General features: G+C 31.2%; 1 protein-coding gene across 1 annotated transcript; it reads left to right on the top strand.

Moving 5' to 3' along the window:
* The first annotated feature begins 2,038 nt into the window (after positions 1-2,038).
* rab11bb (RAB11B, member RAS oncogene family, b) lies at positions 2,039-18,025 on the top strand. Its single transcript, XM_073848168.1, has 5 exons — positions 2,039-2,240; positions 5,083-5,278; positions 9,899-10,092; positions 12,223-12,303; positions 17,418-18,025. The coding sequence occupies exons 1-5, from the start codon at positions 2,201-2,203 to the stop codon at positions 17,561-17,563; spliced, it is 657 nt and encodes a 218-aa protein (XP_073704269.1). The 5' UTR covers positions 2,039-2,200; the 3' UTR covers positions 17,564-18,025.
* The last annotated feature ends 1,128 nt before the right edge of the window (positions 18,026-19,153 follow it).

Raw genomic sequence — 19,153 nt, 5'->3', positions numbered from 1 at the left:
ATAAATAAAGTATAAATACATAAAAATTAAGTAATTAATTGACAAATAAATAAAGACATTTAAATAAATAAATAAAACAAAATCAATAAATTAATGAATACCAAAAAAAAATTAAAAAGGAAAATCTAAAAAGAAATAAAATGAATAGAACATAAACTATGAAAAATAATAATAAATAATAAGTAAATTAAAAATAAACAAAAATGTAATTAATTGACATATTTCAAAAAATAAGTATAATTAGTGTAAACATTTGTAATTGTGTAAAAACTGAATAAAACTGCAATTTGCATGTTTATTCACACTTCATGTCAGTTATTGAAATTTAATTAATTACTATTAAAACATGCAATGATATTTTCCACTTTAAATGGTCTTATTTTAAGACTTAAAAATGGGAAATTATGGTAAAATAATACAAGATGTACATAAAAACATAAAGTAGCCCACAAAACATCCCAGCTATAACAACATTTGGCTAACTTTCTTCCATAACAGAACGTTTGTTCAAAGTTGCCTGCTCTTCAATAACATTCTCAAAGAGCACAAAATCATTATTCATACTGTTCACAGGATGTGATATTTCTGAAACACTTTAGTTGGACGTTTGTTTAACGTTGTTTAAATGTTACTACTTGTTTCAGAACGTTCAGAGGACATTCAGATGGAACTTTATCATAATGTTTGCAAAATTATAACTTAAAATGTGCCCTTGTTCATATTACATTTAAAAACTAGACGTTTCGAAAGTTCAGAGACCATTCAGAATGTTTTCATAATATATGATATGTTTTCATAATGTTGAAAGTATACATTCTTAGAACTTGTTCAGAACTATGTTTAATAACGTTTTTCAGTAATGACAATAGAATGTCCTCACAACTTTTTCAAAATGATACAATGGAATGTTAAATATTAAACAGTTGGGGTTTAAACGTTTAGAGAACACTCACATGTAGCATTCTTATAATGTTTAAAAAAGTATACAATGAGATGTACTTCTAACGGTCATAAAACTGAGAAAATGATCATTAAATATAAAAAAACATGTTTTAGATGTTGAGAGAACATTCAAATGTAACATTTTATAATGTTTTCAAAATGATACAATGGAATTTTTTCTCTAACGGTCATACAACTGACAAAATGATTGTTAAATATAAAAAAAGTGTTGTAAATGTTGAGAGAACATTCAAATGTAACATTCTCGTAATGTTTTCAAAATTAAAGAATGGAATATTTCTCCAACGGTCATAAAACTAAGAAAATGTTCGTTAAATATAAAAAAGTATTTTAAATGTTGAGAGAACATTCAAATGTAACATTCTCGTAATGTTTTCAAAATGAAAGAATGGAATGTTCCTCCAACGGTCATAAAACTGAGAAAATGTTCGTTAAATATATATATAAAAAAAGTGTTTTAAATGTTGAGAGAACATTCAAATGTAACATTCTCATGTTTTCAAAATGATAGAATGGAATGGTCACATAACTGAGAAAATGTTCGTTAAATATAACAAATGGGCTTTAAATGTTAAGAGAACATTCTCATGTTTTCAAAATGAAAGAATGGAATGTTCCTCTAACAGTCAACAGAAAATGTTCTTTATATATAAACAAATTTGTCTTTTAAGTGTTAAGAGAACATTCAAATGTAACATACATAACAAAATTATAGCCTAACTTAAAATGTGCCCTTGTTCATATAACATTTAAAAAAAATAGACGTTTGGAAAGTTCAGAGAACATTCAGAAGTAATGTTTTCATAACGCATTGGGAACGTTAGCAAAACTTCCTAGCGAAAATTTAGCAGGGATGTGAGCATTAAAACTACAAAAACAAGTTTAAATCTGTAAGTTTGAAAGAAAAGCAAGATGCCAGTAACTCTAGTTGAAGAAACAGTCGATATCTTGTGATGAAGAGAATGTAAACACACAACACCGGAGCTGCAGTAACATGACAGCGGTGTTTCCAGCGCCCTCTGGCGGCCGCGGCGCTCCTGAGCTCCGGGACTCCTCCCCTAATGCAGACCGAGCAGATCGCTCTTCCTGCGGTGTGACAGCAGCAGCAGCAGCACTGGCGCATTGTGTGTCTTTAATATTCATTTGATTCTTTTCTCCTCACGTTGAGTTATTAATACAACCTCAGCTGATTTCCCTCCCTCTGGACGGACTGCGGGACGGAGCGGGCTTCTCTAAAATGGCCAACAGAGATGATGAATACGATTTCTTGTTCAAAGGTAAATTCTGCATTCCCTCATACAGAGCAGAGGAGTAATCATTCATAATCCATCCATTGTTCCCGACCTATAGATCTAATAATCAATTTAGAGCCTTTTGTATCATGAACGTCTTTTTGCTGTGGCACCCGTTTAAAATTATGCCATAAATAACAGGCTTTAAGATCGAAACGCCCGCAGAGGCATCGATGCACATCCATCGATCAGTAAAACATCTGTTTGCGATGGCCTGGATGCTTTCACACGGGATATCAGGGGCCTAGATGATGGGATGCATTAAAGATATGCTAATGGTGTAGCCCTACATTGTGAAATGATTTAAGACAAAACCGTCCGCTTGTTGGTTTTCCACTGCGATCTAATGCTTTCTAGTGAGGCTCATGATTATAACCAGCTAACAGAGAACAATCCCAGAACTTTCACTAATGTTATTAAAGGTTATTTAGATGTTGGAACAAATTATTATTAAAATGAGATTTAAGGAATGTTCCTATGAAATGATTAATATTTGATGTATACGTTCTCGTAATGTTGAAAGGAAACGGTTCTAAGAACAGTGTTCTTGAACGTCCTTATGATGTTATTATACGTTCTTAGAACTTGTTCTGAACTATGTTTAATAACGTTTTTCAGTAATAACAATAGAACGTTCTCACAACATTTTCAAAATGATTCAATGGAATGTTAAATATTAAACAGTTGGGGTTTAAACGTTTAGAGAACACTCACATGTAGCATTCTTATAATGTTTTCAAAATGATACAATGGAATGTACTTGTAACGGTCATAAAACCGAGAAAATGATCGTCAAATATAAAAAAGTTTTTAAATGTTAATAAAACATTCAAATGTTACATTCTCAATGTTTTCAAAATGATACAATGGAATGTACTTCTAACTGTCATAAAACTGAGAAAATTACCGTTAAATTTAAAAAACGTGTTTTGAATGTTGAGAGAACACTCCAATTTAACATTCTCATAATGTTTTCAAAATGAAAGAATGGAATGTTCCTCTAACGGTCATAAAACCGAGAAAATGTTCGTTAGATATAAAACAAATGTGTGTTTTAAATGTTGAGAGAACATTAAAATGTAAAAAAAAAAAAAAAAAAAAACTATTAAATGTCAAGAGAACATTCAAATGTAACATTCTCATAATTATAATAATGGAATGTTCCCCTAATGGTCATAAAATCGAGAAAATTATCACTAAATATAAAAACTAAACATTTTAAATGTAGAGAAAACATTCAAATGTAACATTTTTATAAACTGAGAATTTTTTTTCGCTAAATATAAAAAATGTGTTTTAAGTGTTGCGAGAACATTCAAATGTAACATTCTCAAAATGTTTTCAAAATGAAAGAATGTAATGTTCCTCTAACGGTCATAAAACTGAGAAAATGTTCATTAAATATAAACAAATCTGTGTTTTAAGTGTTGCGAGAACATTCAAATGTAACATTCTCATAATGTTTTCAAAATTAAAGAATGGAATGTTACTCTAACGCTCACATAACAAAAAAAATGTTCTTTAAAAATAACAAATAGGTTTTAAACATTAAGAGAACATTCAAATGTAACATTCTTATAATGTTTTCAAAATTATAGAATGGAATGTTTCTCTAAAGGTCACAAACCTGAGAAAAAATGTTTGTTAAATATTCAAATGTAACAAGCTCATAATATAGGATCACGTATATGCTTTTGAAGAAAGTATTTTAAAAATAATAGCCGGATGATAATTAGGCCACATGCTGATTTGTTACATTGTAACCACCACCGGTGACTCTGTCTGTCACTTTGATTGTATCACGTCACCTGATCAAAGTCTGACGCGGCAAAACTGTTACATTTTGACCAAATCAGCAAAGTGTGAGAATCAAAGTTCAACTTGACTTCCTAGTAAGACGGCATGAGGATATCAGACAGCCTTCCTCAGCCTGAGCTGAAGGAAATCAATGCAAACACGTTCACAGCTTTAAAGAAACAGCTCAGCTGCAAATAAAAAGCATGTCATCATTTACTGACCTTCTTTTTCACAATATGAGATGTTCTGTAGACTGTCTGGGCCATAATGAAAGTGAAATGGAAATTACAAGTGGTCCATGTAGTTACATGGCCATCAGATCTTGAGTAATGGGCCTTCAAAATCAAAGAAGAGAGAAAGAGAGCTGATTTTGTTCCATATTTTAGCCTCAGCGAAGCTGAAAAGATCCATCAGGATTTTGTTCCTCATCTTTTGTTGACCCAATAGCTAAAAATCAATTGGCTTGCCATTTTCATATGTTTATGTTCTCTACTGTTCAAAAGTTTGTGGTCGATTTTTATTGTTTTTGAAAGAAATCTTATTTGCTCACCAAGGCTGCATGACTTTGTTTAAAAATACAGTAAAAACAGTAAAATTGTGAAATATTATTTCAATTTAAAAAAGCTGTTTTCTATTAGAATATCTGTTAAAATATAATTTATTTCTGTGATCAAACCTGAATATTTCAGCATGATTACTCCAGTCTTCAGTGTCACATGATCCTTCAGAAATTATTCTGAGATGCTGATTTGCCGCTCAAGAAACATTTCTGATTATGATCAAAGTTGTAAACAATTGTGCCGCTTTATATTTTATGAAAACTGTGATACTTTTTTTTCAAGATTCTTTTATGAATAGAATGTTCAAAAGAACTGAATTATTTTTATAATAGATTTTTTTTGTAACATTATAAATATCACTTCTGATTAATTTAATGCTTCCTTGATTAATAAAATGATTAATTTAATAAATTTGAAACTGAAACCTGATTGTGATCTCTGACCATCTGTTTGTTTGCTTCTGCTCTTAGTTGTTCTCATCGGAGATTCGGGCGTCGGGAAGAGTAACCTGCTGTCGCGCTTCACACGGAACGAGTTTAATCTTGAGAGCAAGAGCACGATAGGAGTGGAGTTCGCCACCAGGAGCATCCAGGTGGATGGCAAGACGATAAAAGCGCAGATCTGGGATACAGCAGGACAAGAGCGGTACAGGGCCATCACCTCTGCGTGAGTACAGTCAGGAATCAGATGAGAAATACTACAAGATATACTGCAATATTGAGTGATGACCATTTGATATTGTGGTATTTACACAACACTTCAAAGAATACCACAGTGTTGTATTAGTATCGTTGATGTACTGTTGTAGTTTTTACTAAATTACAGAATTTTTTAATTATTTTTTTAAATTTAGGTAAAAATTTTGTTGTGTATTTGGTCATTTTTATTAATAAAATAATAAAATATATTTATTTTATAGTGCAATTTTAGGTTTTGTTATTTTAGTACACCAAGGTGCACTGATTAAAAATTTCTGAAATACATTAAAATCCAAAAAAAGACTTACATTTATTTTATTTCAATTAAAGTTTTTTTTATTTCAATTAAAAAAAAATTTAAATGTTGAGAGAACACTAAAATGTAAAAATTCTCATAATGTTTTCAAAATGGAAGAATGGAATGTTCCTATTATGATTTAAAAATATCTGAAATATATTAAACTACAAAAAAGACTTACATTTATTTGATTTCAGTTAAAGTTTATTTTCATTCTTTTAAAAAATGTTTTTTAAATGTTGAGAGAACATTAAAATGTAAAATTCTCATAATGTCTTCAAAATGAAAGAATGGAATGTTCCTATAAAGATTGAAAAATATCTGAAATATATTAAACTACAAAAAAGACTTACATTTATTTGATTTCAGTTAAAGTTTATTTTCATTCTTTTAAAAAATGTTTTTTAAATGTTGAGAGAACATTAAAATGTAAAATTCTCATAATGTTTTCAAAATGAAAGAATGGAATGTTCCTATAAAGATTGAAAAATATCTGAAATATATTAAAAAACAAAAAAGACTTACATTTATTTTATGTCAATTAAAGTTTTTTTATTTCAAGTAATAAATGTTTTTTAATGAAATTTTTCAGTTTTACCACAGTTTTACTGTGATGCATGTTTAAGTACTTTTTGTTAGTAATTCTTATGCTGGAAACAAGTTGCTAAACATAACAAATATGCCACAGTATTAAATTATTTGCATTTCTGGCTGTTGATAAGTGAACAGATGTGGTTTTGGTTCCTCTGTTCCAAAAATAACATTTGCATCCTTTATCTCAGTCATTTAGCAGTTTTATTTTTATATTTTGTATCGTTTAATTTTTATTTTTCAGCCTCATTTTATTTTAATTTTCAAAAAATATTATTTTTTTGTAATTTTTGTTCATTTGTTAAAATGATTTAAATTTAAATATTATTATAAATGTTATTTTTATTAATAAAATATATATTTTTAAATATTTTTCTTGTAATTTTAAGTTTTGTTATATTAGTACACCAAAGTAAAAAATATCAGCCCTTTAACTGTTTTATTTTTACATTTTGTATCATTTTATTTTTTATTTTTCACCTCTAACTGTGAATAGTAACTTTTGTTAATTTGTTAAAATTAGGGCTGGGACACGATTAATCGCGATTAATCGCATCCAAAATAAAAGTTTATGTTAACATACTAAATGTGTGTTTACTGTGTATTAGAGGTCTTCACGGGTCCAAAAATTCGTACCCGAACCCGAAGAGACCCGTAAATGTCCTGGACGGAACCGACCCGGACCCGTATTTTATTTTAAAGTGGGACCCGAACCCGTGAAGACCCGAAATATACCTTAAATGTACTAGTTGGACCCGAACTCGGCTGGGAAGACACAGACCCGACTGTACCCGATCGGCACATATTGCACAGCAAACTGTTATTAACTATAAATAAGTTGCGAAGGAAAAAAACAAAACTATTTTGGCGTAAACTACTGTTAGTAGCGTTGCATACAGACCTCCTTCAGTACATTTACATGTTAGGCTGTTCTTCTTTCTTGCCGACAGAAAGACCCTTTTTAATCCACTATTCCAGCTTTAATTTAGGGCAGGCTACTCGCGGTCATGGTCGGTGACGAATGACCATTGAACTACAATAACGATAGCCTTCTTTTGCAGATTGTAATAAAGACTCGGCGCAAGTGTTTTATTTATTAGTTAATTTATTATTTATTAATATTATTAATTTATAATTAAACATTTTTTTTCCAAAAAGGCACAAAACAATGAATGCGGTAAACTTTACTGCGTGCATCTTCAATAACAGTATCTTCTTCAGTAAGATAAAGCAATACAAAACATATGTTTAGAGCTCCACCTAGTGGTCATCTTATGAAACTTAAAGGAGGAATTCGCACGTATAGCACGAGACAGCTTGATAGCGTAAATAGCTTATTCTGAAAAGAGTGTATTTTTTCCACCATATTTTCTATTATCACTGTGCTCTCTGAGCCGAGCCTGACCAAAAAATTAAAATATAACAAGATGGTTCTTCCGTATTATTATAAACGTAAGAAAGAATGCTATGTGTACTATGGCAGAGTAAAAGCAAAGTCCCTTTAAGGCCTTAAAGGTATTCTATAGTATTTGGCAGAGTTTCTCTATGGCTCTATTTCACATCACTCCTGAAGGAATCCATGATCACCGTCACCGACCGTCCGTTTACGTTAACTCCTCCTGCGCTCTGCTTCTCGCTGCTGCGGTCACGCGACACGCGTTTTTATTTATTTATTTAATCTTCTTCTTTTTTTTATTTCCTTCTTACACTTTTCTTATCATAATTTTACAAGATGCAAGTTACAAAACACGTGCAAAGTGGTGACTGACACTGGAAGGTGCGATGTTCTCCGATCGACTCGGGTATTACACACAAGTTAAACATACCCGGGACCCGAAGTAATAGATTTGGACCCGACCCGGACCCGGCTAACCATTTAAAATATAGACCCGAACCCGTACGGGTCCCGGGTCGGGTCCCGGGTCCTCGGGTCTCGGGTCCTCTGTGAAGAGCTCTACTGTGTATATTTATTATGTATATATAAATACACACACATACATGTAAAGCCTTTAAAAAATACTTATATGTGTGGATAGTTATATTTGTATTTAATTTAGATTATATATAGAATTATAAATATTTTATTTATTTTAATTTAATTTTTATTTTCAGTTTTCTTTAATATACATGTTTGTGTGTGTATTTATACATACATTATATATACACACAGTAAACACACATTTAGTATGTTAACATAAACTTTTATTTTGGATGCGATTAATCGCGATTAATCGTGTCCCAGCCCTAGTTAAAATATAAATATTAGATGGAAAAACTAAAACTAACTGAAATAAAACAAACTAAAATTCTTAACTAAATGGAAAAATATAAAATCAAATGCATTTACTAAATTAAATAAAAACTAAAAGAAATATAAAATGTTGCCTTAACAGCTAATTGACCATATGCACAGATAACTTCCTTGTTTTAGACAAGCCAGCTCAGTCATTTCCAGTCAGCTGTAATGTGCCTTAATAGGAGTGTATTTTGCTCGTTTTGTCTACATAATCCATTCACAATCCAAGAAAAGTTTTGTTCAAACGTCCATGTATATTGTTTCAAGAATGACAAACGTGATGCCAGTAATCGGCTAAATATGTTTGAGTCATTGCTACGATTGACAGTAATAACCAGACGAAACATCTGACAAACTGATGTCAAAAAAGAGCTGTGCATTAAATGATTCAGACTAAATTCAGAATAACAAAACTACAGCAGTAACAATTTGTGTTGGTTAAATATAGGCTATTTAATAGCTTTTACAGTTCAAGATAAAGCTTAAACGATGTAGTTATTAAATTATATAAAATATTGCAAATTCCTATCAATTCATATTGAGTGCATTATTTAATTATAATACCATTAATATTTAACTAATTAAATTTTAGTAAACTATATATACGTATTTAAATAATTCACCCTTATAGGCTGTTTGTGTCCAAGCTTAATAACTTTTTGCACTTGCTAAACTATATACTTTAGTGCGGTAAAAGTGCTACAATTTATTATACTAGTCATTTTATAATCAGTCGAAAAAGCAAGACGTCCTGGAAAAAAACTAGGGAGTTAAAATGGCAGCTGCAGCTAATGATTGATCCTCTGCTGCCATCTTCTGGTTATATGGGTCATTTCATGTCATTTTTATCTTAAAAAAAACATGGCTTTCCGTGAAAAGAAATTTTTTTCCATGTCGTTTTTATGAATGTAAAGTGAATCTTTGAAGTGAATTTTATTGCACAGCTGTAGAGTTGAAAAATTAGATTAGTGTTTCTCTGTCAACATTTAAATGAACAACTAATGCAGGGACTCTCCTGGGCTCGGCATTTATATATAGCACATACAAAAAGAGCTGCAGCTGAAGTTTACGAGCTGGCTTATCTTCCAAAGAACGCTCCGTGCATTTGGTCAATTGAAATAATTTGCCAAGTCAGCATTGAGAAAATAAAATATTTACTAACTAAATAAAATAAAAACTAAACGTGTAACCAATAGTTATAGTGAAAAAATGGTTACTGATAAAATATTACATTAATATTAAAAGCAAAATTGCTAAAATTAAATAAAATAAAAAGTTAAATTAAATTAATGTACTCACTTAATAACACAAAAACTGAACTAAAAATGAAACTGTGAGCAATGGTAATACTGATGCCTGATATTTTGGCACAAGCTGTTATTCATTTAGTTTTATGTATGCAGGTATTATCGTGGTGCAGTCGGAGCCCTGCTGGTGTACGACATTGCAAAACATCTGACCTATGAGAACGTGGAGCGCTGGCTGAAAGAACTGCGAGATCACGCCGACAACAACATCGTCATCATGCTGGTGGGGAATAAGAGCGATCTCCGCCATCTGAGAGCTGTTCCCACCGATGAGGCGCGTGCTTTCGCAGGTAGAGCCAACCCTAGAGACACAACAGACCAATCCTCTGAAGAGCTGAGGAGGAAAACTGCTGTTGCTTTTGTTTGTCTGATCCTCTAGGCAAAATGCAAACCTAAGGAGAATCACAGAGTATTTTAGACTGGTACACTGCAGAAAAAAAAAAAGGCTTGTCTTATTTAGTATTTTTGTCTTGTTTCTAGTCAAAATATCTAAAAATTCTTAAATTGAGATGCATTTACTAGATAAGCAAAATGTTGCAATATATTTAGTCTTGTTTCTGGGGGGGAACAAGAGTATTTTACTTACCCCACTGGCAGATAGTTTTACTTGTTTTAAGAAAAACGCACTTAATTTAGTTTTTCCCCCCTGGAAACAAGATTTATGATTTGAGCACTGAATTATAGATTTAATTATTACAGTACTTTATTATACTGGGTTGATAATGAAAATTAAATATAAAATACAAAAGATTTTAATTAGATTTTTATACAGTTAATGCTTCCACAAATCGCAGTTGAACTTTTGATTTCTCATTTGAGAAGCCATTTTAAGAGTTTGATTTATTATTTATTAATTTGAGCATTTGATTTATAATTTGAGCAGTTGTTTTGAGAGTTTGATTTATTGTTTGATCTTTTTAGGCATTTGAATTTGAATTTTGTTAGGAAAAAACTTCCATAGTATGACTAGATAACAAGACTAAATATCTTGCGTCATTTTGCTTATTTAGTAAATTAATCTCAATTTAATTTTTTTTTGATATTTTGACTAGAAACAAGACAAAAATACTAATTATGACAAGCTTTTTTGCAGTGTAAAGAAATAGTTCAACAAAAAATAAACATTTTCTGAAAACATACTCACCCTTAGGCCATCAGAGATGTAGATGAGTTTGTTTCTTCATCAGATTTGGAGAAATGTGTCATTCCATGACTTGCTCACCAATGGATCCTCTGTAGTGAATGGGTGCCGTCAGAATGAGAGTCCAAACAGCTGATAAAAACATCACAATAATCCACAAGTACTCCACACCACTCCAGATCATCAGTTAACATCTTGTAAAGACAAAAGCTGCATGTTTGTGAGAAACAAATCCATCATGAATGTGTTTTTAACTAAAATATGATTCCATAATCCATAATAACGCTTCCTCCAGTAAAAAAAAGTGGTCTGGTCTGAATTAGGAGAAATATTTGCACAGATCAAGCACCGTTTACAAGACAAAACAGTCCAAAACAGCTCTAAACAAATATCTAGGTGGATTTTGATGTGAGAGAAAACAGGAGATGGACTTATTCACTGGAGGAAGCATTATGGATTGTGGACTGATATTTTTGGCCAAAAATTATGGTTTGAAGTTAAAAGAGCCTTAATTACGGAGTTATTTCTTACAAACATGCAGCTTTTGGCTTCACAAGATGTTAATTGATGAACTGAAGTGGCGTGGATTACTTGTGGATTATTGTGATGCGTTTATCAGCTGTTTGGACTCTCGTTCTGACGGCACCCATTCATTGCAGAGGTATTCCTTTTAAAACGGTGTAAAAATTTGCTCCAACAGGGATTCATAATTCTAATTCTCCAAATAAAAATGGCTAAAGTTTTGTATTTAGGATAAGAAATGAACTTGAACTATAGTACATTGGTCATTATAGTAATCAGAAATGCTGTTCTTTTGAACTTAATTTAATTCTTCATTAAAGAATCCTGAAAAATAAAATGTATCACAGTTTTCACAAAAATATTGGGCAGCACAACTGTTTTCAACATTGATAATAATCAGAAATGTTTCTTGAGCAGCAAATCAGCATATTAGAATGATTTCTGAAGCATCTTTTGACACTGAAGACTGGAGTAATGATGCTGAAAATTCAGCTTTGATCACACAAATAAATTTAATTTTACAGTATATTCACATAGAAAACAGCTGTCTTAAATTGCAATAATATTTCACTATTTTAACTGCAAATTAATGCAGCCTTGGTGAGAAGAAGAGACTTTCAAAAGCAACAAAACTGCTGTATGCAGTTAGATTTGCACAGAAATGTATTCTGCTTGTGTTTTGTGAACAAGATTCGTTCATGCTATCAGTGGATATTTTAAGAGCAGGTGATATTAAACACCTTCTGCTTGCTTCCAGAGAAAAATAACCTGTCATTCATTGAGACGTCCGCTCTGGATTCGACTAACGTGGAGGAGGCTTTCAAGAACATCCTAACAGGTACAAACCCAATTGCTTCCTCACAGTAGCAATAAATCAACTAATATGATTCCCATGACAGCTACAGTGGCGTCTTATGTAACTTTAAAACTGCAGCATCTGCAATCTGGTAAGCTGCGATTGCCTGCCAGGAATTATGGGGATTTTAGAGAGATAGTTTTAGATAGGGGTGTAAATATTCACACTTACAATGATGCGATTTCATGACCATTCTTTACTAGGTGATGCAATGTAGCTTCAAGTCTATAATTTGGCCATGTCTCAGTGTAATTTAGTGCATTTTGCATTTTGAAATACTATGAGAATAAAGTCGAAATATTACGAGAATAATAACATCGAAATACTACGAGAATAAAGTCAAAATATTACGAGAATAACATCGAAATACTACGGGAATAAAGTCAAAATAGTACGAGATTAAAGTTGAAATAGTACGAGAATAACGTCGAAATACTATGAGAGTAAAGTCAAAATACTATGAGAATAACGTTGTAATACTACGAGAATAAAGTCGAAATACTACTAGAGTAAAGATGAAATACGAGAGTAAATTCAAAATACTACGAGAGTAAAGTCGAAATACTATGAGAATAAAGTCGAAACACTACGAGAGTAAAGTCGAAATACTATGAGAATAAAGTCAAAATACTACGAGAGTAAAGTCGAAATACTATGAGAATAAAGTCGAAATACTACGAGAGTAAAGTCGAAATACTATGAGAAAGTCGAAATACTACGAGAGTAAAGTGGAAATACTAAGAGAATAAAGTCGAAATACTACGAGAGTAAAGTGGAAATACTAAGAATAAAGACGAAATACTACTAGAGTAAAGATGAAATACGAGAGTAAAGTCAAAATACTACGAGAATAAAGTCGAAATACTACGAGAGTAAAGTCGAAATACTATGAGAATAAAGTCGAAATACTACGAGTGTAAAGTCGAAATACTACGAGGGTAAAGTCGAAATACTACGCGAGTAAAGTTGAAATGCTAAAAGAATAACGTCAAAATACTACGAGAATGACATCGAAATACTACGAGTGTAAAGTCGAAATACTACTAGAGTAAAGATGAAATACGAGAGTAAAGTCGAAATACTATGAGAATAAAGTCGAAATACTACGAGAGTAAAGTCGAAATACTATGAGAATAAAGTCGAAATACTACGAGTGTAAAGTCTAAATACTATGAGAATAAAGTCGAAATACTACGAGAATAAAGTCGAAATACTATGAGAATAAAGTCGAAATACTACGAGAATAAAGTCGAAATACTACGAGAGTAAAGTTGAAATGCTAAAAGAATAACGTCAAAATACTACGAGAATGACATCGAAATACTACGAGTGTAAAGTCGAAATACTACGAGGGTAAAGTCGAAATACTACGAGAATAAAGTCGAAATACTACGAGAATAAAGTCGAAATACTACGAGAGTAAAGTCGAAATACTATGAGAATAAAGTCGAAATACTACGAGTGTAAAGTCGAAATACTATGAGAATAAAGTCGAAATACTATGAGAATAAAGTCGAAATACTACGAGAGTAAAGTTGAAATGCTAAAAGAATAACGTCAAAATACTACGAGAATGACATCGAAATACTACGAGTGTAAAGTCGAAATACTACGAGAGTAAAGTGGAAATACTAAGAGAATAAAGACGAAATACTACTAGAGTAAAGATGAAATACGAGAGTAAAGTCAAAATACTACGAGAATAAAGTCGAAATACTACGAGAGTAAAGTCGAAATACTATGAGAATAAAGTCGAAATACTACGAGTGTAAAGTCGAAATACTACGAGGGTAAAGTCGAAATACTACGCGAGTAAAGTTGAAATGCTAAAAGAATAACGTCAAAATACTACGAGAATGACATCGAAATACTACGAGTGTAAAGTCGAAATACTACTAAAGTAAAGATGAAATACGAGAGTAAAGTCGAAATACTACGAGAATAAAGTCGAAATACTACGAGAGTAAAGTCGAAATACTATGAGAATAAAGTCGAAATACTACGAGTGTAAAGTCGAAATACTATGAGAATAAAGTCGAAATACTACGAGAATAAAGTCGAAATACTATGAGAATAAAGTCGAAATACTACGAGAATAAAGTCGAAATACTACGAGAGTAAAGTTGAAATGCTAAAAGAATAACGTCAAAATACTACGAGAATGACATCGAAATACTACGAGTGTAAAGTCGAAATACTACGAGGGTAAAGTCTAAATACTACGAGAATAAAGTCGAAATACTACGAGAATAAAGTCGAAATACTACGAGAGTAAAGTCGAAATACTATGAGAATAAAGTCGAAATACTACGAGTGTAAAGTCGAAATACTATGAGAGTAAAGTTGAAATGCTAAAAGAATAACGTCAAAATACTACGAGAATGACATCGAAATACTACGAGTGTAAAGTCGAAATACTACGAGAGTAAAGTCGAAATACTATGAGAATAAAGTCGAAATACTACGAGAATAAAGTCGAAATACTACGAGAGTAAAGTTGAAATGCTAAAAGAATAACGTCAAAATACTACGAGAATGACATCGAAATACTACGAGTGTAAAGTCGAAATACTATGAGAGTAAAGTTGAAATGCTAAAAGAATAACGTCAAAATACTACGAGAATGACATCGAAATAGTACGAGTGTAAAGTCGAAATACTACGAGGGTAAAGTCGAAATACTACGAGAGTAAAGTTGAAATGCTAAAAGAATAACGTCAAAATACTACGAGAATGACATCGAAATACTATGAGAATAAAGTCGAAATACTACGAGAATAAAGTTGAAATACTATGAGAATAAAGTCGAAATACTACGAGAGTAAAGTTGAAATACTATGAGAATAAAGTCGAAATACTATGAGAATAAAGTCGAAATACTACGAGAATAAAGTCGAAATACTACGAGAATAAAGTCGAAATACTATGAGAATAAAGTCGAAATACTACGAGAATAAAGTCGAAATACTATGAGAATAAAGTCGAAATACTACGAGAATAAAGTCGAAATACTACGAGAGTAAAGTCGAAATACTACGAGAATAAAGTCGAAATACTACGAGGGTAAAGTCGAAATACTACGAGAGTAAAGTTGAAATGCTAAAAGAATAACGTCAAAATACTACGAGAATGACATCGAAATACTACGAGTGTAAAGTCGAAATACTACGAGACTAAAGTCGAAATACTACGAGAGTAAAGTTGAAATGCTAAAAGAATAACGTCAAAATACTACGAGAATGACATCGAAATACTATGAGAATAAAGTCGAAATACTACGAGAATAAAGTTGAAATACTATGAGAATAAAGTCGAAATACTACGAGAGTAAAGTTGAAATACTATGAGAATAAAGTCGAAATACTATGAGAATAAAGTCGAAATACTACGAGAATAAAGTCGAAATACTACGAGAATAAAGTCGAAATACTATGAGAATAAAGTCGAAATACTACGAGAATAAAGTCGAAATACTATGAGAATAAAGTCGAAATACTACGAGAATAAAGTCGAAATACTACGAGAGTAAAGTCGAAATACTACGAGAATAAAGTCGAAATACTACGAGGGTAAAGTCGAAATACTACGAGAGTAAAGTTGAAATGCTAAAAGAATAACGTCAAAATACTACGAGAATGACATCGAAATACTACGAGTGTAAAGTCGAAATACTACGAGACTAAAGTCGAAATACTACGAGAGTAAAGTTGAAATGCTAAAAGAATAACGTCAAAATACTACGAGAATGACATCGAAATACTACGAGTGTAAAGTCGAAATACTACGAGACTAAAGTCGAAATACTACGAGAGTAAAGTTGAAATGCTAAAAGAATAACGTCAAAATACTACGAGAATGACATCGAAATACTACGAGTGTAAAGTCGAAATACTACGAGAGTAAAGTTGAAATACTACGAGTGTAAAGTCGAAATACTACGAGAATAAAGTCGAAATACTACGAGAGTAAAGTTGAAATGCTAAAAGAATAACGTCAAAATACTACGAGAATGACATCGAAATACTACGAGTGTAAAGTCGAAATACTACGAGTGTAAAGTCGAAATACTACGAGAATAAAGTCGAAATACTACGAGAGTAAAGTTGAAATGCTAAAAGAATAACGTCAAAATACTACGAGAATGACATCGAAATACTACGAGTGTAAAGTCGAAATACTACGAGAGTAAAGTTGAAATGCTAAAAGAATAACGGCAAAATACTACGAGAATGACATCGAAATACTACGAGTGTAAAGTCGAAATACTACGAGGGTAAAGTCGAAATACTATGAGAGTAAAGTTGAAATGCTAAAAGAATAACGTCAAAATACTACGAGAATGACATCGAAATAGTACGAGTGTAAAGTCGAAATACTACGAGAGTAAAGTTGAAATGCTAAAAGAATAACGGCAAAATACTACGAGAATGACATCGAAATACTACGAGTGTAAAGTCGAAATACTACGAGAGTAAAGTTGAAATGCTAAAAGAATAACGGCAAAATACTACGAGAATGACATCGAAATACTACGAGTGTAAAGTCGAAATACTACGAGGGTAAAGTCGAAATACTACGAGAGTAAAGTTGAAATGCTAAAAGAATAACGTCAAAATACTACGAGAATGACATCGAAATACTATGAGAATAAAGTCGAAATACTACGAGAATAAAGTTGAAATACTACGAGAATAAAGTCGAAATACTACGAGAGTAAAGTTGAAATACTATGAGAATAAAGTCGAAATACTACGAGAGTAAAGTTGAAATACTATGAGAATAAAGTCTACGAGTGTAAAGTCGAAATACTACGAGGGTAAAGTCGAAATACTACGAGGGTAAAGTCGAAATACTACGAGAGTAAAGTTGAAATACTAAGAGAATAATGTCAAAATACTACGAGAATGACATCGAAATACTACAAGAATGTCGAAATATTACTAGAATGAAGTCGAGATACTACGAGAATAAAGTTGAAATATTACAACTTTATTCTTGTAGTATTTCGATTACATATATGTATAAAATAATATGTATAAATATGTTTTATTGCCATTATTGTGCATTCATTCTCTCCATTTCTTTTGCATCTGTAGAAATATATCGCATCGTATCACAGAAGCAAATCGCCGACCGATCGGCCCACGACGAGTCGCCGGGAAACAACGTGGTGGACATCAGCGTCCCACCGACTACAGATGGCCAGAAGGGCAACAAACTGCAGTGCTGCCAAAACCTGTAACCATGACAACCAGCCCTCACCTGTCAATCATCCGTCTCCCTCTACATGTCGTGCGCTAACGTTCTCAGTTTTATTTGTGTAATATATAAATGTTTTTTTCTTTTTGATAGCTTGTCCACTCACATATGACTGCCATGAGTAAACTTTTACAGTATCAGACTGTGCTCTGGTTTTATTGGCTGCTAGACTGTGGTTGATGTATGAAAATCAGGTTTATCAATGCAAGTAAATAATCCACAATCATATAAAAACATGGACATAAACTACCTTGAAGCTTTTCCTACCATCAGGTTAATCTCAAGATTATGTGCAGGTCATATTTCACTCCAAAATCAAAAGTAATTTCAATAATATAATTAACAATATTAATAATATAATTTTTGTATTTGTAAAAAAATATTTAAAATATATATATATTACAGTAGTTCAAAAATTTTACTCAGTTTAATAGTATAATTAATAACATTGATTTATTGTATATTTTTTACCTTAAATTAGTATTACAGTAATATAATATATATATATATATATATATATATATATAATTTTATAATTATCTATTGCTGTAATATTACTGTAATTTGAATCTGAGGTGATGAAAATGTCATGAAAAGTACTTTTCCTCCTTAAAATCCAATTATGATTAAATTTTAATGAAATGATCATTATACATGTAATTACAATTATAATGAAAATTTGTACTACTGTAATATATATTTTCAGTATATTGTGAAATATTCAATTTAATAATATAATTAACAATATTAATCATATAATTAAAAAAAATATATATTTCAAATATATATTACAGTAATGCTAAATTATATATATTATATATTTTTTTTTACATTTTTTAACATTTTTTTAATTTTTTACCTCAAATTTGTATTACTGTAATACAAAATTATATACATATTTTATCATTTTCTTTTGCTGAACTATATAACTATAATTTAAATCATGAAAATGACATTTCAAAAATTCTCAAAATTCAATAATGATCATGTTTAAAAAAAAAAATCATTTATAATTTATTTTCCCCTCAAATTTGATTGCAGTAATACAAAATTCTATACATACATACATATACATATATATATATATATATATATATATATTTTTTTTTTTTTTGCATTAAGTTTGATTTTTACATTGATTTCTACAGTATTTCCATGACATTTTCATGAATTTCCCAAATTTTAATTGCAGTAATGCAGTACTGTATGTTTTTGTTTTTTTTTTTTTTAATGAAATGTTGTATAACCTCACATGTTTTCTTGAGACTGACCTTAATATTCTTCAGCAAAGTTGTGAAATCAAGCTACTTAGACAAGACTGTACTAGTTGTAAGCGTTTAACCCTGATAAAGCTGCTAGTTGAGTCTGATATCTGAGCTTTCTATTCCTGTCAGTGTAACACTATGGAAGGAGGAAGTGATATTTACAGCAAACAGGAAGTCCCTCCTTCACAAACACATCTGTGGTGATTCTGGTACATCAAATAACAAACAAAACAACGCAATACCAGACAAGAGCTCATCTGTTACAGCACTATTTATTTGATTTTATATGCATATAGTTCTTTTGGGAT

This window comes from Garra rufa, chromosome 10 (genome assembly GCF_049309525.1).
Source record: "Garra rufa chromosome 10, GarRuf1.0, whole genome shotgun sequence".
Classification (NCBI taxonomy): Eukaryota; Metazoa; Chordata; class Actinopteri; order Cypriniformes; family Cyprinidae; genus Garra; species Garra rufa.
This window is presented reverse-complemented; position numbering and strand designations above follow the sequence as displayed.

Bases quoted from the DNA above. Each gene is read 5' to 3' on its own strand.
- rab11bb (XM_073848168.1), top strand. From the start codon at position 2,201: ATGGCCAACAGAGATGATGAATACGATTTCTTGTTCAAAG. The intron at 2,241-5,082 runs GTAAATTCTGCA...TTCTGCTCTTAG, and splicing joins ATACGATTTCTTGTTCAAAG to TTGTTCTCATCGGAGATTCG. The intron at 10,093-12,222 runs GTAGAGCCAACC...GCTTGCTTCCAG, and splicing joins TGAGGCGCGTGCTTTCGCAG to AGAAAAATAACCTGTCATTC.